The sequence below is a fragment of the Micromys minutus genome, assembly GCF_963924665.1.
Source record: "Micromys minutus genome assembly, chromosome: 27".
NCBI lineage: Eukaryota > Metazoa > Chordata > Mammalia > Rodentia > Muridae > Micromys > Micromys minutus.
Genome location: NC_137962.1, coordinates 15,948,207 through 15,967,269, shown reverse-complemented (window position 1 = coordinate 15,967,269; position 19,063 = coordinate 15,948,207). Strand labels below are relative to the sequence as shown.

The 19,063-nt window shown below is 50.9% G+C and overlaps 1 protein-coding gene across 2 annotated transcripts in view; it reads right to left on the bottom strand.

Annotated features, from left to right (window-relative positions):
• The window catches only part of DENND3 (DENN domain containing 3), a 58,771-nt gene that overhangs the window by 3,279 nt on the left and 36,429 nt on the right, over nucleotides 1-19,063 (bottom strand). For both annotated transcript variants that reach the window (XM_080939386.1, XM_080939387.1), the window contains 7 exons: nucleotides 11,716-11,975; nucleotides 10,420-10,590; nucleotides 9,466-9,595; nucleotides 5,074-5,181; nucleotides 3,495-3,634; nucleotides 2,989-3,146; nucleotides 869-1,002 (listed from right to left, as the gene is read on the bottom strand). In XM_080939386.1, coding sequence (XP_080795512.1) covers nucleotides 869-1,002; nucleotides 2,989-3,146; nucleotides 3,495-3,634; nucleotides 5,074-5,181; nucleotides 9,466-9,595; nucleotides 10,420-10,590; nucleotides 11,716-11,975 — 1,101 coding nt within the window. The remainder of the gene's footprint in view (nucleotides 1-868; nucleotides 1,003-2,988; nucleotides 3,147-3,494; nucleotides 3,635-5,073; nucleotides 5,182-9,465; nucleotides 9,596-10,419; nucleotides 10,591-11,715; nucleotides 11,976-19,063) is intronic.

Sequence of the window (19,063 nt, the reverse complement as noted above, 5' to 3'; positions counted from 1 at the left end):
GGTACCACCCTTAAGAGCACCCATGCAAAAGGGAAGCAGAAAGGGAAGCTGAAAAGAGAGCAGAGAAGATAGAGCTGGGTTAAAATACTCAGTGAGGGCAGCCGCAGGCAGGTAAGAGAGCAGGCCCACCGTCTGGGCACGTGTGGAAGGCTGGCGAACCAGAGCCCATCAACTCTTCTTAGGCAAGGCCTGGTCCCTTCTGAGTCAGTGAAGAACAGAGACAGTGGAGGCAGGAAGATGAGCCATAGCTACCTAGCGAATTTGAGGCCAGTGTGGTCTACACAGGACCCTGGAGTAACGGGGAGAGACAGAGCAAGGAAGCACATGCAGAGATGGCACACTTAGGTCCAAGCATGCTGCCCGCACGTTGCCGACAGCATTCGAAAGGTCTCCTATTTGCTTCAGAGCTCCTCACAGTACAGGCAACTCCTGTGCCCCAGGGTGTTCTGAAACGTGCTGGTACACGAGCCACCAGCCTAGAGCCTGCCCGTCCCATCACCCTTTGGCAAACTGACTCGGCTCTAGACACCGGGGTCCTAGGGATGGGTTTGGAATGATACAAGTCACAGTAGCCAGCCGGGCCAGGCTTGCCTCCAGAGGCAGGTGTGGCAAACTCAGAAGAGATTGCAGAGAAAAGGGCGGGCTCACTGGGCCAGGCTCACCCGAAGAGCAGACAAGGAACAGAATGGCAGCCATCTATCCAGTAGCCTGTCAAGGAATGAAGAGGGGCAAGCCAAGCTACTGGGGCAGCACGGTTGCCAGGAGAGGAGGAATCAAAGCTGGAAACATGTATGATGAAGGGAAAGGGGGCTTGACCCAGAACAGCATTAGGGCACCATGCTCACTGGCCGACAACCTGGAAACTTACAACACCACACGCGGTCATTGTGTAGGCTGATGGACCTGAGGTCACCGTATGGCAGCTGGAACCGGCTGATCACTCGGAGTGTGCTGACATTCCATGCCAAGACCGTCCCATCCAGACTACAGGAGTAGACCTCACTGAAGGATCAAACACACACGTATGCATTTAAGAGGCCATGTCAACCTTGCATCTAACCTTGGGGATAACAAAGCCACCATTCACAGTAGGGATGATGATAAGTTAAGTGTGACATGCTAGAGACAGATCAGGGTGCCCCTTTCTAGCCCCTGTGGGATCGATGGGATGTCGGAGAGACCCTGTGCCACCATTCACTGCACCAAATCTTGAGCAGGACTGTCCAGCTCAGAGGAGCCAGGGAGGGCACGCTCACCAGCACCCTGGGGTGGGCATCTACAGTGGCTGGTGAGGTGGGCAGCAGCCAGTACTACTGGTGACCCCTGTACCTTCCCAGCTCCTGTCATTCTCAGGTAAACACGAATGTCTCACTTGACCTGAGCCTGGGAGAACAAAAACACCTCTGACACTGTATTAGGGAACAGGGACAGGGTGGCATGAAGTAGCATAGGTGGATGCTGCCAGAACAGAGGCTGCCAGCTAGGAGACCCTGCCTTGCTCTTCAGCCTTCCCTGGACACTATTCTGTCAGGTCTGACCACGCTGCAGGGCATGTAAAATAGCCAACTTACATGTTGGCACTCTTATTATATATGAGTGCACTGCAGCTGTCTTCAGATACAACAGAAGAGGGCATCAGATCCCATTACAGATGGTTTCAAGCCACCATGTGGTTGCTGGGACTTGATCTCAGTACCTCTAGAAGAACAGCCAGTGCTCCTAACCACTGAGCCATCTCTCCAGCCCAGATGTTGGCACTCTTAAGTAAGTAAAGACAATGGTGACACAAGCTGGTATCACTGTGTCCCTGAGAAATAATACAATGGCTTCCTTGCGCTCGGCACCTCAAATATAGAGCCTGACTCAGAAACTGGGTCTCTGCAGAAGTGGCCAAGCTGACAGACCCCCATTACAATAGGCACTGGCACATTAACACGGGTGTCTTTACAAATGGGCAGCTGGAGCCCAGAGATGGCCACACACTGTGGGAAGGTGTGGTAACATGAAGTTGGAATAATGCATCTACAAGCCAGGAGACACCAAAATAGCCATCATATCTGGGGAGGCCAGAGAGGGCCTCCCACAACATCTACTAAGCAGAGCCCAGTCCTCCCCAGGGATCTTTGTCTAAGCCTCTGCTGTGGGTTTCCACAGAGTGACCTTGGGAGACCAATACACAAGGGAGGCTGTCCATCAGGATGTGCAAGGACAAGGGAGCCAGGAAGCAGTGGTCTTGAGGTAGGTGACCTCCATGGCTTTCCACTGGAGGATGGGCAGCACCCTGTATCTCCCCTGTACCCTCACCCTGCCCTGGATAATTTGAGAGTTTTGTGGGTCAAATCTCCCCTAAGATGGCTTGGCCATGGAACTGGGGAGTTATAGAGGCAGGGATGCTTGGGCAAAATGGGGTTCCCATGTGACAGGGTGACCATCAGTGCCAACAACCAGAACTGCCTGCCTTGCATACCTTTGGCAGGAAGGGTGGAACCACCTGAAGCAACCCGGATGCCAGACCCACCCCAGACACAACACTAGCTTACAGATTCAGCAGGGGAAGTACCCCCATCAGCCTGCAGGCAGTTGTCCTTTTGGTGAACCTTGGTGTCTTAGGGGAGGGATGTCCCACAATGGCATTTTAGAGAGAGACAACATCAAGAACTGAGGTGCTCTTTCATACAAAGCCAGATTTCTCATGTCTGGAAAAATGAGAAAGCCAACCACAACCAGCACTTCCTGGAGGGTGCGCCCTCTCCAGTTTGCCAAAAGCGTTGGCTGCTCTGAGTAATCTTGGCCTTAAGGCAGAGAGCCAAAACCGCCTTTGCCATCTCAAGAGACTCCTTCCTCTTTACCCACAAGCAGAACCAGACTACACGTCTTCTACCTACTCTTCCACACACTTTGCCTGGCCAGGAGGCCAGGACCCCTTACCAATCCACATCCCTGGGGGCCAAGCTTTTCCTCTTTCCTTACTCCATAGGGCCCTGGTACCTGGGCTTCCTTCCACTGTGCACGGCCAAGCCAGTGACCGCAGAACGGTGATCTGTGAGCTGTTTGTTGCAGGACATACTGTGGACATTGATGATGTAGATGACAGAGTCCTCGGAGCCCACCCACACCTGGCTGTGCTCCGCCATCACCATACAGTTCTACCGGGAGCCAAGAGGGAAGAGAGATGTACGAATCAGGTTCACAATCTGCACACTTACCACCAGCCCCAAGTCAGCGAGTGTGAGCACTGAGCCTGCAGGGTCTGACAAGTCATGTGAGCACTGATTTGGGGGTAAAGACAAGTTTAGCAGGTGGCTGAATCTGCAGTAATGAAGATGGATTGGGGGGACGGTCAACCAAGCCATAAGGGCAGGACCTCTGCAGACAGCATGTTCTTTGGAACTCTGGCTTCTTAAAGTCACCTGGGGACGCTGGGTGACAGGCTACGTGACCGGTTGTCTGTTGGGTCGTTTGAACATCAGGTTGGGTAAAGGTGTTGCACTCACCACTTTAGAGGAACCCACTTTAAAGCAATGCTGGTGGATGGTCCAAGAGGAAGCATCAAACACGACCACTTTGCCCTCATTCAGGGCACACCACAACTTGGGGTGTGCATCTTCAACTTTCTCGGCCGGATCGAGGCGCCCTGAAGGGGAAAGTAGCCCCATAGCTTTTAAGTGATTGTCAGATCATGGGGAGGGGGGGCTCCTGTCTTCCAGTGCAAAGTGCGGGGTGTGGAGATGACTCCTGTGGAGTCTGGGGTCTAGTGAGCTGCTGGAACTCAGGACTCTGCAGTGGGGATGTGCTGTTGTACCAGGGCCCACAGGTAAGAAGAGGACTTGTGAACACTGGACACGCCCCCCAAAGCTTACGTAGCAGTTTGCTTCAGGTTCTCACCAGCACTTTTAGGGGTTGGGATCAACTTATTTACTTAGGATTTTTGAGATGAGGTCTCATTGTAGCTCATACTAACCTTGAATTGTGATAATCCTCCTGAATACTGTGATTATACGTATATACCATCACATCCAGCTTGGCATAATTTTTTTTTAGGTTTGAGCACTCTCAGGGCTGTTTCTCTTTGTTTATTGAGATACGGTCTTAATATTTTTCCCAGGCTGGTGTTTTGTCTCAGCCTCTTGTGCATCTAGGGCTATCAGCCAATGTCACCATGTCCAGCTCGACTCTAGCTTTGAGTGTGACATTGCCCTAACTCATCATGAGGCTGGTAGTGTCAGCACTGGGGTGGCCTCTCTCATGAGGTATGTATCTCAGGGAGTTATGCTCCAGTGGCTGGGTGCGGTCCCTTGTGATGATGATGTCATCATTCCACCATCACACATGCCAGCATGGTCCCTGAGCTCCTACTCTCCTGACTGTAATTTCTTGAAACCATTATTATTATTATTATTATTATTATTATTATTATTATTATTATTATCATTATTACTATTGTCATATTATTATTATTATTTACATCTATTTGTGTGTAAAAGTACATGCAGGCATAGTGGAAGCCAGATGACAATTTGGAAGAGTCTGTTCTCTCTTTCCACTGTGGTTCCAGGGATCAAATTTAGGTTGTCGGGGTTGGGGGCAGAAAAGCAAGGACCCTTACTCACTGAGCCACCACACCAGCCCAGAAACCATCAATGTAGTTAAACCCACAGAGTCCTTCGGTACTTAGGAAATTGGGGTTTGTCCTGGTCATGCTGGTCTGCGGGTCACTTGCTCTACTTACTTGTGGGCATCTTTCTCATCTAGACTTCAGTCCACTTGGGGCTGGGGTGGTAACTGACTGACGTGAGCAAGGTCCCAGCTTCCCATATGGAGACCAGCTGTCCCTCCACCCTATGGTTATACAACCATTTTGCCAACAGCAGCCTCCTCACCCAGAGACAGAGCTGACACATAACTCCTGAAATGTCACATGCTGTAGAGGGCAGAGTGGCCATGAAAGCTTTGCCCTTGAGGGTCAGGATCTCGTCCTATAGACACCCCTGCTGTCTCTAGTGTGGGGTGTCCCCTCACCGCTTCCAGGCTGACCTCCAACCCGAGTCGTTAAGTTCGTCACAATCAAGATACCTGGGGTGTACAGCAAGACTGCAATAGCCTGGGGAGCGGTCTCTCCAGCTGAAGGGTTAATCTTGTGTTTTAGGGTCTCCGAGGTTGTCTTTGGGACTGCCATGGGCGCTGAAACACAGGCACATGAGTTAGGTTACCAGTGTCAAGGCTAGCAGGACAACTCGCAAGCTCTTGTTAGTTTACTGTAAAGCCATATGCGGCCTGCAGAGGGCGTTGTGGAAGGCGGCATCCAGCTTGCCCTGGCTTATCCCTAAGGGGAGCAGGGGCAAGGCAGCAGCTGTGGATGTTTCCTGGTTGAAGAGTGAGTGCACCATTGTGAATATGTTACACTTTCTTTTACTATTATCTAGCATTTTGTGTGTGGCGTGTCTGCCATAGGACAGATGTGGAAATCAGAGAACCACTGTGGGAATCAGCTCTCGCCTCCAGCCATGTGGATCTTAGGGACTGAGCTCAGGTCAGGCTTGACAGCAAGTGCCTTTACCTAGTGAGCCATCTTGCCAGCTGGAGGTCACATTTTCTTTACCCGTTCACCTGTGAATGGACACTTGGTCTAGTTACATGACGAAGACACGGCATTTGCACCCCTTTCTGCACAGCCCAACTTGCTTCCAGACAGTGCTAAAGCTGCCTTCCTTGGGGTTTCTGGGACCACCTGCCAGGCTCAGTGGCTTTCTCACTAACCCCGAGGCTCACTAATCCTCCTCCTGTCCCCAAGGATCGCCTGCACGGCGGTGGAGAATATGCTTTAGGGACTCGCTGTGGCCTTTCATTAAGCTTCCCGGCTGGTGTGATTATGTTTATTTTTCAAAAGAAACAACCAGGTCTGTCCCTTGCTTCCAGAAGAGCATGCGACCTACTGGTCACTAGGCCACCCCCATGGGTCCTGGGTTCCAACAACGCAGGAAGTGATGGCAGGACCCTCTCACTGCCTCTCCACCCGAGGCCTCAGGCCCTCCCGCTTGTGTATTTGTAGACCTTCCATCACAAGAGGATCCCATGCTTCTGACTTAAGGGACTCGGGTCCCGAGTCTTCACTTTGCTAAGCCATGCACTGGAAGGTATTTCTGGATTTGCTAAACCGAGGTCAGGAATGCAGCATGCTGTGACCTGAGCTCAGATGGCTCCTCCTGTGCCATGGGAACAAGGTGATGGTGACAGATTGTGTGCTGGCTGTTACTATGGCAACTCTGCAAACTGTTTACAGAGGAGCTAGAAAGCTGTGCCCTGGACTGCTGACGATAAGGCAAGCATTTAAAGTTATATAAACAGCTGAAGTGTAGTGTTTATTTGATTGTACTCCCATCTGAGGACAGGAGCGGTTCTGTTGAGACCCAAGACTGTTAGACAGAGCTCCTGGGAGGCTCAATGAGTCTCCAGGCAACGTGGGACACCTGAGCCTCCTGGCTGCTGTCCCAGCTCAGGAGCAGGTTCTGTGACCAGAAAGCATCAGGGCCACACAGTCAGTGACAGACATTACAAAGGGCAAGATGAAGCTAAGCCAAGGTATAATTTTCTAATTCGTGGACAGCTGTTTCTAAGACCCAGGAGAGACAAATGAACATGCACAGACACTCACAGTAGCCTTCGTTAGACAGAAGGCAGCTCCTACTTAAATGCCACTACAGATGAAGGGGCAGAGATGTAGTACTGCCAAACAACATAGTATTGTACCCGCAAAAGAAACGAAGGGCTGTCAACCCAAAGTTTGTACTGCCTACGAGATGTGCAGGGACAAAGATGGGGTAGAGACTGAGGGGAAAACCAACCAATGACTGCCCCATCTTGAGAGCCATTCCATGGGAGAGAGCCAACCCCTGACACTATTAATGATGCTCTGCTGTGCTTGCAGACAGGAACCTAGCATAACGGTCTCCTGAGAGACTTTATCCAGCAGCAGGTAGAGGCAGATGCAGAGACCTACAGCCAAACAGCAAGTGGAGCTCAGGGAGTCTTGTGGAAGAGTGGGGGTAGAAGTGAGCAAGCTGGGGTGGTCAAAGACACCACAAGAAGATCCAGAGTCAACTAAACTGGGACCATGGGGGCTCACAGAGCCTGGGCCATCAACCAGGAAGCATAGGAGCTGGGCCTAGGCCCCTACATAATTTATAGCAAAGGTATGGTGTGATGTTCAGGTGGTTCCCTAAGAAGTGGAGTATGTCTGTCTCGGTCTCTGTTCCCTGCCATTGGGTCCCCTTGCCTCCTACCTGGACTGCCTAGTTGGGCCTCAGTGGCAGAGGATGTGCTTAGACTTGCTGGAACCAGATGTCCCAGGGTGAGGTGGTAAGCAAGGGGGCTCCCCTTCCCTGAGTAGAAGGGGAGGGGGCCATGGGGAAGGGATTTGTAATGGTGGGACTAGAATAAGAGAAGGGAGGGGGGCTGTGATCAGGACATGAAGTGATTTAAAAGTAAAATAAAAATAAAGAAATGGGTTATATGTTTGTAGTATGAGAACGGGGACCCGTGGAAAGCCAGGAGCGGGAGTGTGCCCCTGCCATCCCTGTTCCTATGGCCAGACAGAGGGCAGAGACAGGAGGCTCCCTGGAGGCGTGTGGACCAGCTAGCCTGGTGTACACAGCAGTAAACAAGAGAGAGGTGACCGCACCTGAAGCGAGGTGGAAGGTGAGGACCGACACCTGCAAGTACACATCCACTCACAAGCAGCGCACCTCTCTCATACAAGATGCATTATCCTAGAGGGAAAGCGCCGGCACAGCCATCTCACGAGGTACTGAGGAAAGACCGGGCTGTAAAAGGATGGAGTCAGGGAGACTCCCGGGTACGGGCGACACCCGGGACAGATGCGATCATGATGATGTGAACCAACCAACGGGCATCCAGGAGCACGGAAGGGGATGCTGAGCAGCGTGGGAACCCCTCTTGCAGAGTGTGAGTGTGTCAGCCATCACAGGGATGGTGGTACTGCTCTTCAAATGCCCTAAACCTAGGAAGTCACAGCTTAGAGGGGTCCAGCGCAAGAGTATCAACAGGACCTGGCCAGTGTGACAAGCATCCTTACTTCAACCTGTGCTCCGAAATGAACTTCCTATTGCTGTTGACCGGAGCACTTTCTTTGTGGCCTCCACAGTTTGCTGTTTCTAGTATGTGGGTCTCAAAGCAGGAGGCTGCAGAAGGACATTTAAAATGGAAACGGAGCAGAGCAAAGAAGGCTCAGAACATCTCAGCACACCGATCCGAGACTTGAAACCCTGACCTCTGGATGGCTCAGAATGTGAGAGCCAAACAAAAACAAACAGGAAGGAGGCTGGAGAGTTCTGCCCCAGGAGCCTAGCCTTTAAAGATAAAGAGAGGCTGGCCATGGCCACTCAGACCTGGAAAGCCTGCCCTTGGGAGGTAGAGGCAGAAGGATCACGGATTTCAGGCCATCTTCGGTTACAGAGAGTTTGAGACCAGCCTGGGCGACCCAAGACTCAATCAAAGAAAGGAGAGGAAGACGGAAAAGAAAGAAAAGACGATGGCACTCAGGGCTACCCCTTACCTTCTGCGCTGCATTAACCCTTCTGTCTACAGGCCAACCAGAGAGGTGCAGAGAGGCCATGGCTATTCAGAAAGTGTGGTTCTGACCACATACAGCCCCAGCATTGACTGAGAGGCTGTTAGTTTCAGCCTTCCAGACATTTCTTGTGTGCTGAGCCAGGCAGAACATTCTCCAGTTGAGGATCAGGACCTGCCATTTACAACGTAAAATGGAACACCAGAAGAGAGGTGCCAGTGTGTTCTGAAAAAACAAAAAACAAGGAGCCACAGGTCCAATGAAGAAAGGGAGGATGAAAGCCAATGTGTGATATTTTAAAAAAAAATCCTAAAACTTCTTATAATCCTAACACTCCCTGGAGCAGGAGGATTGTGAGTTCAAGGCCAGCCAGGGTTATATGCAGAGTTCCAGGGTAGCCTATGCCAGAACAATTCTAGCTCAAACAAGCAATAAACAAACAACAGTGCTATTCAAAACAAACCAGGGCCCTCGAGGTTGCTCAGAGTGTTTAGGCACTTTGTCTCCAGGCTTGATGACCTGAGTTCAATTCCAAGACCCACACTGTAGAAGGTGAGAAGTGACTCCAGCAAGTTGTCCTCTGATCTCCATGACATGGTATGTGTGCTCACATGTTACACACACACACACACACACACACACACACACACACACACAAAACAGAGACAGCAGAGTGTGTAATCCCAGCATTCAGGAGACTGAGGCACTAGTACTATGAGTTTGTGTTCAGCTGGGCTACACAGCAAGACCCTACCACCTCCCCAAAAAGCCAAAGAAAGCAAGAAAGCTTGGGTGGGTTCTAAGTGATAGATGCCAACTGGAAGAAACACTAGAGACAGCCTCTTGTGACAGACGCATGGCCCGGCAACAGTACTTACGCTTATTCTTCAGACTGTCAAAGTAGGCCAGTTTGGAGGCAGCGTAAATGGCCCTCGGTGACTGCAGCGTGCCGACCACGGCATCCATAAGCAGGACGTTGGTCAGTGCTTGCTGGACGTACTGTGGGTCCTAGGAGAGATGCAAGCGCGTGCTGACCTGGTCTGAACCCTGAGGGTCTCTATAGCTTTTGCCTCACTAGAGAGAACGGTTCCTCTCACAGTGCTAATCTTTTTCTCTGAGTTACGATAACCTCTCATGGTTGACTCCTGGAGCCAGCACATTCTCTTCTCTAAATGCAGGCCAGAGCTCATGACAGAGACCAATCCACTCCTGATGCATGACAGGCAATAACCCATCACACATAGCCGTCTTCCTCTCCTGCCTTCAGACAGCCTGATCCTTCTAAGATGTGCCCAAAGGTAGGCACCATTGTGGGCCACATCCGACTGGTGACTGGTGAGGCTACAAAAGTCCCTGAACACCCTTATGAGCGTTCCATTGTGTGAAGTTCTCTGATCACAGCCTTGGCCCATTTGCTTTGGTTTGGTCATGTGATTGCTTGAGACATGGTCTTGCTCTATGGTCCAGGCTGGCCTCAAAGTCCAGACCCTCCCAGCTTAGCCTCCCGAGTCCTGGAATGGCAGGTACATGCTACCACACCTGGCTTGTTTGACACATGGTTTCCTCCCTAGTTAGACAGTATGAACACTTCTCCCAACCCTACCCCCATTCACTGGGAAGACACTGAATGTACACAGAGGGAAACTGAGTAAAGCCTACACATCCTCCTCATCCCCCAGAGGCCACATGGTCTCAGGTGGGGTCACAGAGCCATGACAGCCTCTGTGTCCTTGCAAATAGCATAGTGTTCTTCAAGGTGCTGCAAGCTCTAGGTGCCCCTTCAGGACCTACCTGGTGCCACCCATGCCCACAAGCCCTCCCCCACCTCAGACCTTGTGGTCATCTGCCAGCTTCTTTCCGGCCCACATCTCCTTCACCATGAGGTGCCAGAGGTCACACTCAGACTTGAGGTTGGCCTCGAAGACTTCCTTCTTGGTGACCGTCTTGATCTTTAAGGTGGGTATCCTCAGGAGGAGAAATGCCACGGTGGTGTTTTTGACTTCCTGCAGGACAAGAACAACATGACAGACGCATAGGTTGATGGTGGATGGAACAAGTGGCCTGAAGCCACCATGTCGGGCAAGTGTGCCCGTTACAACCTTTCACTTTTCCCTGAGGACTTCTGGAGCCAGCCAGCAAATCAGGCAGGGAATACAGCTACAGGCCTTGTGTGGCCACTGGTCTCGGGCCCATGTTTCTGCTGTGACCACTCAGTAATTGAGAACACTTGACGGCCCCAACTCTCCTCCCCTACACCTCAAGTATGGGACAGTAACCATAACTATAAGGAACAAAATAAGATCATTAGGGTCCCAATCAGACCAGTCTTTTTTTTTTCTTCTCCTGTTACCCACACTGGCCTCAAATTTGTAACAGTTCCTGCCTTTGACTCCTGAGTGCCAGGACTACACACACACCAGTACATCTGAGTCAGACCTCTTCCTCTGGAGGGATGGAACATGGCTGGGCATCTGGCCCATGCCTTTAGTCCCCGAAAGAGAAGAGAATGTGCTGGCTCCAGGAGTCCCCGAAAGGCAGAAGCAGGCAGATCTCTCATGAGCTCTACATAGTTTCAGAGCAGTTGAGATTACATAAAGAGACTTTGTCTCAAAAAATAAAATAAAATGTGGCCAAGCTAGTAGCACATGTCAGTAGGCTGAGGCAGGAACATTGCAAGTTCAAAGCCAGGCTGGGCTAAACACCAAGATCATGTCTCTCTCTCTCTGTATATGTGTGTGTGTGTGTGTGTGTGTGTACTGATATACATTTTTTATTTATATGTTTATTGTATGTACATATAAAACTGGTAATATACAGCCTGTGCCAAGAAAAACAAGTAGACTCTGGGACACAGTGACTCAGTGGTCAGCATGTAGCTGTCTCTCTGAGATGAATTCATTCCTAGCCACCCACCTCTGGTGAGAAAGTCACAGCCGCAGCCAGCATTACCTTGTACCTCCAAACATGGTGACTACTTGGGATCGAATGAATGCTGCCCTCCTGCCCCCCATAACCATGCCCCGGGGTGCCGCATCACCCTCGGCTGAGAGCCGAGAAAGCTGTGGTACAGGAAGGCACATAGTGCTGAAGGCACCAGAGGACAAGCAGCAGCCTGGGGACCACCTCACCTCTATGTTCCGAAAGGTGGCGATCTCCACATAGCCGGGCCGCCCCTCAGGGAGCAAGAACAGGCGCTTCTGGGTCATGGCAATCTTGCCAACTCCACGATTGGTCTTCACGGAGCTCGACAGCTTATAGACACACTCGTTCTTATCCAAATGGTCCATAAGCAGTGCGGGCAGGCTGACTTCTTGTGCCTCCGCTTCTGTCTCCTTCCAACAAGTGTAAAAATCTCTGAATGTCTCAGGGTCAATCTGTTTCTCGTGTCCTGAGTGTAACAAGGAAAATTGCATCAGCCTTGACTTTAAGCATGCACTATCCAAACCAGGCAGCAGGTGGCACCAGTGCCCAGGACTCTGAGGATGGATGTAGCCTTTGGCTACCCCAGCTAGTGAGGCAGAAGAGTTAGGTAGAGGCCACCTGTCCCTTCTAGCCCTCAGAGGGATGGCAATCTGACCAACTACAGGTAGGCACAGTAACTGCAACAAGGACACTTTTTTGAGACAACCTCCAGTTTCTGAGGCGGGCCTGACACTCGCTGAGCACCCATCCTCTGCTCCTGCTGGCTCAGCCTGCTGTATGCGGAGATCGTAGGCCTGGCTTAGAACCCCCCTCTGCTCTCAAGCTGCTTTCTTCTGGGATAGAACCTGCACTCAGCTCGAGACCTGCCAGATGCTCACTTGACACACCAAACCCAGCCTGGTCCCGCCTCGCCTATGTGTCCAGAGCCTGTCTGTTGCTCTTGTCCTCCGGGTGTCTCGGGCCCTCATCTGCACAGGCCACGCTCCTCTCTGCTGCCGTCCCAAGGTTACAAACTCTGGGCTCCCCCAGCCCCCACAATGGCTTTTCTAAAGCACAAGCGGACCTTCCTGCTCCTCATTAAAACCTTTCCAGACTGTTCAGCCACACAAGACCTCAAGTTCCCCCAGACTGTCTCCCCCTTTCTTTTCACACCCTAGCCCTGCTATGACAGGGAGTATTATTGCTATGTGCCCCATCCTAACCATCATACCAGAGAAACTCTCCTCTTGCCCTCAACGCCCCGGTGACATGCACAGCCTCCCCTGACAGTGCAGGCCATTCTGGCTGCACTACATGCCTCCCCCGGGGCACCGGTCAACCCAGCTACCAGCACACACCAACCCCCACCCTGCATGGTGCACAGAGTATGCTCGGCTCACCCTCCAAGCCCCAGTCTGTGGTAGCCACACACATCAGGTTTGTGTACAAACTAGGACACCGGCCCTGCCCACTGGCAGCTGGTCCCTGCTGACACAGTACCTGTGTCTCCCCATGCCCAGCCTCCCTGGACCCAGCCTTCTGAGGCCCAGGTCTGAGGTGGACAGTGTCCCACTGGGTTCACGTCACCCTTCCCACATGGTAACAGCGTCATGGTGACAATTGCCTGGGACATCTGTTTTGCTGCCACAGCACGATGGGTAAGCATACAGCCATGTGCAGGCTGTGGAGGATCTGAAAGGTTCCAGGGGGAATTTCCAAATAACAAAGGCAGCTGGGAGCAACAGGACGGCGGCCCAATAGGAAGATCTGTCATCCGTGGGTAGCAAGAGAATGTATGCATGGGAACCGCCACAAGATGGCGCCATTTTGATTTTTTTTTTCTCTATGTTTTACTATTCAAGATAGTTGAATAATATGTATTTGAAATTTCTCTTTTGCAGAAATTAGGGGGTGAATCCAGGGCCTTGCCCATGCTAGACAAATAATCTTCCACAAATACTATACTCCAAACCCCATGTAAGCTTTGAAGTCACTGGATCCATCCAATGAGAAAATAAATTTCATCTGGGACAGGGGTACAGCGCTCTTCTGTGTAATGGTTAACACAAGTGACTAAGGAAAACAAAGAACAGAGAATGGGGTGATCCCATGCATGGGACAAGCCTCTGCACCCTCCTGCACTAAATGACTTCATTGAGCTGACTGACAATAGTTATGCCCTGCTGGAGTTCTCTGCCACCTTACAAATGCTGAATTCTACACAAGGAAGAGCCCAGCAGACAGAACAGGGAAGGCGGGACGAGGAGTGGCGGTCCATTCCAGTGCCCAAGAGAGTGAAAGAGCCAGGGATCCTTTCTGTGCATCCCCCAGCACAGACCCTCTGAGCACCCATACCACAGCAGTCAACGGAGCTGCGCACAGTAAGGCCTTTGCAGCTAGCACCCAAAATGTCCTCTTTTTAAAAAATATTTTTATTCATATGAGTACACCGTAGCTGTCTTCAGACACACCAGAAGATGGCATCAGATCTCATTATAGATGGCTGTGGGCCACCATGTGGTTGTAAGAATTGAACTCAGGACCTCTGGAAGAGCAGTCAGTACTCTTAACCACTGAGCCATCTCTCCAGCCCCCAAAATTTCCTCTTATAGACAAGTAGCCTGCCTGTCCTTGGAGGGGAGGGGCTCATGTGCTCTGGACATGCACAGTGGGAACAGCAAGACTACGAACACCCCATCAGACGAAATGCCAGCCATCTCCCACCTGCAGCCAGCACCCCAGCTACCTATGGCTTTCACAACACTGCCAGGACCACAGCAGAGCCCAACTACAAATTATGGTGCTTCCCAACCTCTGTGCACGCCCACAGCTAGTCTGCACGCACACCGTCACACGCTGTAACAAGGCCGGCCCAGCCTATCGGCCTAGGTGGGGGAAGAGTCTAGGAAGAAGAGAGGAAGAGGAGAAAGCTGAGGATCTGAGAAAAGGCAAGATGGAGGCAGACGTGGACGTTTCTCTCAGAGCATCTCTATATGGATTTTTTATACGAATATTTTATAAGGAATGGAATTGTACAGGATCATTTAACTTATCTACGTGGACAAATTGTATCCTACTAATTGAATCAGATCATTTTGGTGTGCTCTTTGATGTGACGACTTAATTGAGTAAAAAGGGTGTAGTGGCGGGACGCACAAAGCCCACCATGGAGTTGGGATGTGTGTATGTGTGTGTGTATGTGTGTGTGTGTGTGTATACAAGGCTTGGCGACAACACGCCAAGGGAGACCGAGTGAAAACACCATGCTGGGGTGGTTGTGGACCACCAGGGACAGAAGCAGCCGGGGTGGGCGGAGTAGATGGTGCCTGGGTCACAAGAAGCCGGGGTCTGTGAGTACTTAGAGGTGGCGTGGAGCCGCTCAGATAAAGATGCCCCGCAGGTGCCGGCACTAGCTCAGGATAAAAGGTCCTCACTTTTTGCTCTTACCGCTACAATGCACAGGCTCAGTTGTCTCTCAGCACACAACAGTCTGTAGGTACCTGATGGCTACACCCACAGACAGGATGCCCATTCCTGTGTCTCCAACTTCTTATCAGTGAACCGCTGTGGATCTCCACTGCGTCACCCACCTACCTCCACTGTCCAGCCCTGGCTCATCTCAGCGTCATCCAGGCAGCGTCCTCCCCATGAGAGCCAGCTACAGACATGCTACTCTGAAAAGTCACACTGAAGGTGGCGCAGGGAATAAATACCCTGTGAGCTGCAGCGCAGAACGTGTACTCCTGTCAGCGCCGGGCTTCACGCGAACGAACGTGTGTGGGCATTTCAGATACAACCTCAACTGGATTCTTTTGGGTGGGACTGGGGCACTGGATATTGAACCCAGGTCTTTTGTGGCACAGCCTTATCCACTGGAAATGGCAAAAGCCATGAAGCCAGCACAGCTGTTTGACACAGTCGCAGCACAGCTGAGCTGAATGCTGTGACCACTGTCCTCCTGTCTCTCACCTCTAGGTTCCAGTTTCTGTGTGTTACACGCTTAGGCACTTTCTGCATTACGATTCATTTTGTGTCTTTTCCCGAGAAAATTAAGTCGGATTCTTTTTAGGGAAGTTCTAAACTTACTGTCCCTTCTGCTTTTGGGGAAATAATATCACCTGTCCCTCTTTGGAAGTCTTCCTCGTGCCCCAGAGATCACAACAAACGCTAAACAAGGCCATTACTCCCGGAATCTTCTTGGGGTGTCTACCCCTAAACATATTCAATCAGTATAATTGGAGCAGGGTAAACTCAGAAACAGTTGACAAACTAGCAGGAGAACTGGTTACAGATTCAAGGCCTCGTTTTACTATACGCTAGGAGCTCTGTGAAAATGTAAAGATAGGGTCATACAGGGTCCACCCCTGGGGGGACAGAACTCAGCAAACAGATTACAATAACGTCCCTACTTTATAGCCTAGATGATGGGGCGAGACAGCGAAAGGAGAGGGTGTTAATGTTCGCTGTCCATAAGTGGCTGGTTCAGAGACTCTCTATGGAGAGCTTTAAAACTGCACCCTCTGCCAGCCTAGAAGTGGATGCCATGTATAAATACATAAGTGTGTCTGCTTTGGTGGAGACATTCTTTAGATTCTTTGAAGTTATAGGGCTGATAATAAAAACTGAAATCTGTTCTATTTGTACTTTTCAACTGTGACTGAGCTTGTAACCCCAGACGTGTAAAGAAAAATCAAAAGCACGTGTCCAGAGACAAAATGATGTAATCTGGACTTCTGAGATAACCATTAGCCTGTCTTTGTTCTGTGAAACTAGGTGGGGCTAAGCCCCTAGCAGTCTTAAAGCTCTCTGCTGAGCTGTGCTCCAACCCTCACCTGTACACTTGTATCTCACAAGTTTACTCTAAGATGGTGGGGTGGCCCAGGGAGTGGCACTATTAGGATGTGTGACCTTGTTGGAGGAAATGTGTCACTGTGGGTATGGGCTTTAAGACCCTCATCCTAGCTGCCTGAAAGCCAGTCTTCTGGCTGCCTTCAGACGAAGATGTTGAACTCTTCAGCTCCTCCTGTATTATGGCTGTTTGGCCGCTGCCATGCTCCCACCTTGATAATAGACTGACCCTCTGAGCCTGTGAGCCAGTCCCAATTAAATTATGTCCTTATAAGAGATGCCTTGGTCATGGTGTCTCTTCGCAGCAGTAAAGCCCTAACTAAGACATATGGGAACACTCAGCTTTGCCAAATTTTTACTTTCAGCATGGTCAATCCACTTAACTAAAAGGCACGTACTCTTGCAGCAGTGACAGCGGGGTCCTGCACCTTCCCAGGCACTTCCTCCCCTAAGGAACCACATAATTGAGGCCACTGACAGCTCACTATCCAGAGCCACAACTACACAACAGGCTCCCAGTTGCAACTCACTTCCCAGGCTCCCAGGCACCTAGGGGGTGATGTCAAATGCCACCACATGCAGAGAAGGAAAGGCACTGAGAGGGGGCCTCTCTTCCTACATCAGGGTGCACCCGCCATTGCGTAATTAGGTGGCCAGGCCATACCAGGGCTGTGGAGGAGACAGAGGCACTACCAGGCATGCTCAGCCTGGTGGGTCTGAGTCATTCCTTCCAGGCCACTGCACACAGGACCCCTGGAGGACAGGGGACCCTCAGGGTGTTCACAATCTTACAGGGTAACACTGTGGGAAGAAGAAAAGTGTGCCCACGGGCCTCTCAGGGTCTTTCCACGAATGCCTTGTCTCCCTTCACACATGCTATCACACCCACAGCTGTTCCGAGCAGTGCAGGCTATCCCACAGAGGCCTGCGAAGTATGTGTTTTACGGCACCTGGCTAGTGACAGGTGGCCCATCGTCCCTGTCCTCCCCAAAACAGTTATTCCTCCGGGTATGTGGACATCAAGTCCCTTCTATAAGTGGCATGGTGTTCACAGGAAACTGCACACCCCCTCCTGGGTGCTCTAAGCCCTTTCAGGGTTGGGTGCCCAACACCATGGAAGTTCAAGTTTATAGCTTCGACAATGATGACAGCGCCCTTGCTCAGTAGAAAGCACATCCACTCTCCAAATATTTCTGTCTGAGTTGATGAACTCGGGGGACAGGCTGACTGGACTTAAGTGACCAGCAGAGTCTGGTGAATGCAAAATTCAAGTGCCAGCATGAGATCAAATGGATAAGGACCCCAGCCGGGCAGTGCTAGCTCACATAAGACAGGCAGGCACACACTGCCAGGCAGTGGGCAGCACACGGTCAGGGTGCCGGCACTCAGTTCTACCAAGCTCCTGGCTCAAAGCTGAGGAAATGGCCTCCACAGACCCTAGAGACAGGTGTCAGGACTCCCCCTGTCAGCGTCTAGAAAGACACTGTCCCAAGACACCTCACAGTTACAAGATGATAGAAAAAGCTGTGCTTCCTCCCCATGGCCAGTAGACAGAACAGATGCATGTGTCAGTGAAGGTAACATGGTTCAGTAAGAAATAAATTAGGATCGCAAACAGCCAGATGGCAGGACACGGTCCGTGAGTGTACAACATTGCTGCGTGCTGTTGGGGGACATCTTGTTGTCAGAGGTTTTAAGCAGAACAGAAAACAGAGCCCGGGTCAGGGACAGTGCTTCACTGTCAAAGAGCAAAGTCAAACCCAAGAAACAAGGGTCCTGTGGTAAAGGGAAAATCTTAATGAGGTGGGTTGCCCTGGTACCTGGCACCGTGCCTCTGTGCTCCTGGGCATGTGTGAATGCTTCAGGTGAGCCACAGCTCTGCAGTCAACAGGCAAGCACTGGGTCATCCGCAGAGGCAGCTAGCCTCACATATAATTCAGCCATGCTGCATCATGCAACCTCACCTGCAGCCTGGGTCTGGACGTGTGTGCACTTTGTGCTGTGCAGACCATCAGGTCACATAACACCAGCAAAAGCTGCCCAAGACACTGGCTTGGACTTGAAGCTACCGTGTGTCTTGCTCTGACACAATTCCTGCCTTAATTACAGGAAAAAAGGAGAAACAAATGTCTTCTTATTGTCATCACTCGACATGTAAATTAGTATTTCTCTGCACTGTATCGTCTTCGATTCTCTTACCTTCAAATTGCTTGTGTAGCTTGACTCACTGACTTTAACTTCAGTCGCTGACTTAAAATCATTAAGTGAATTTGGCTTGGGATTTAGATGGTATTTCAAATAATTTCTGAGACTAACCTTTACAGACATCCACCATTTTTACTAAGTAGTAATGCTAAGTGGGATTCTAAGCACTGATGGCTACGCAATCAAAATAGCAGCTTTGAGAAACACCGGAGGGGCTTTGCCCGGCAGAACCAAACATCAGCCAAGAGTTTACAAGATTCTTTTTTCTTTTAAGACGGGATCTCACTCCATAGCCCGGGATGACTTAAAACTCAGTACGTAGTCTAGGCTGGCCTTGAACTCACAATTCCTCCTACCTCAGTTTTCCAGGTGCATGAGCCACAATGCCCATCTTTAATTTTTAATTTTTGGCCAGGTATGATAGTGAATCCCAGGACTCACTTTAATCCCAAGACTTGGGAGGCAGAGGCAGGCTGATCTCTCTGAGTTTGAGGCCAACCTGGTCTTTATAGTGAGTTCCAG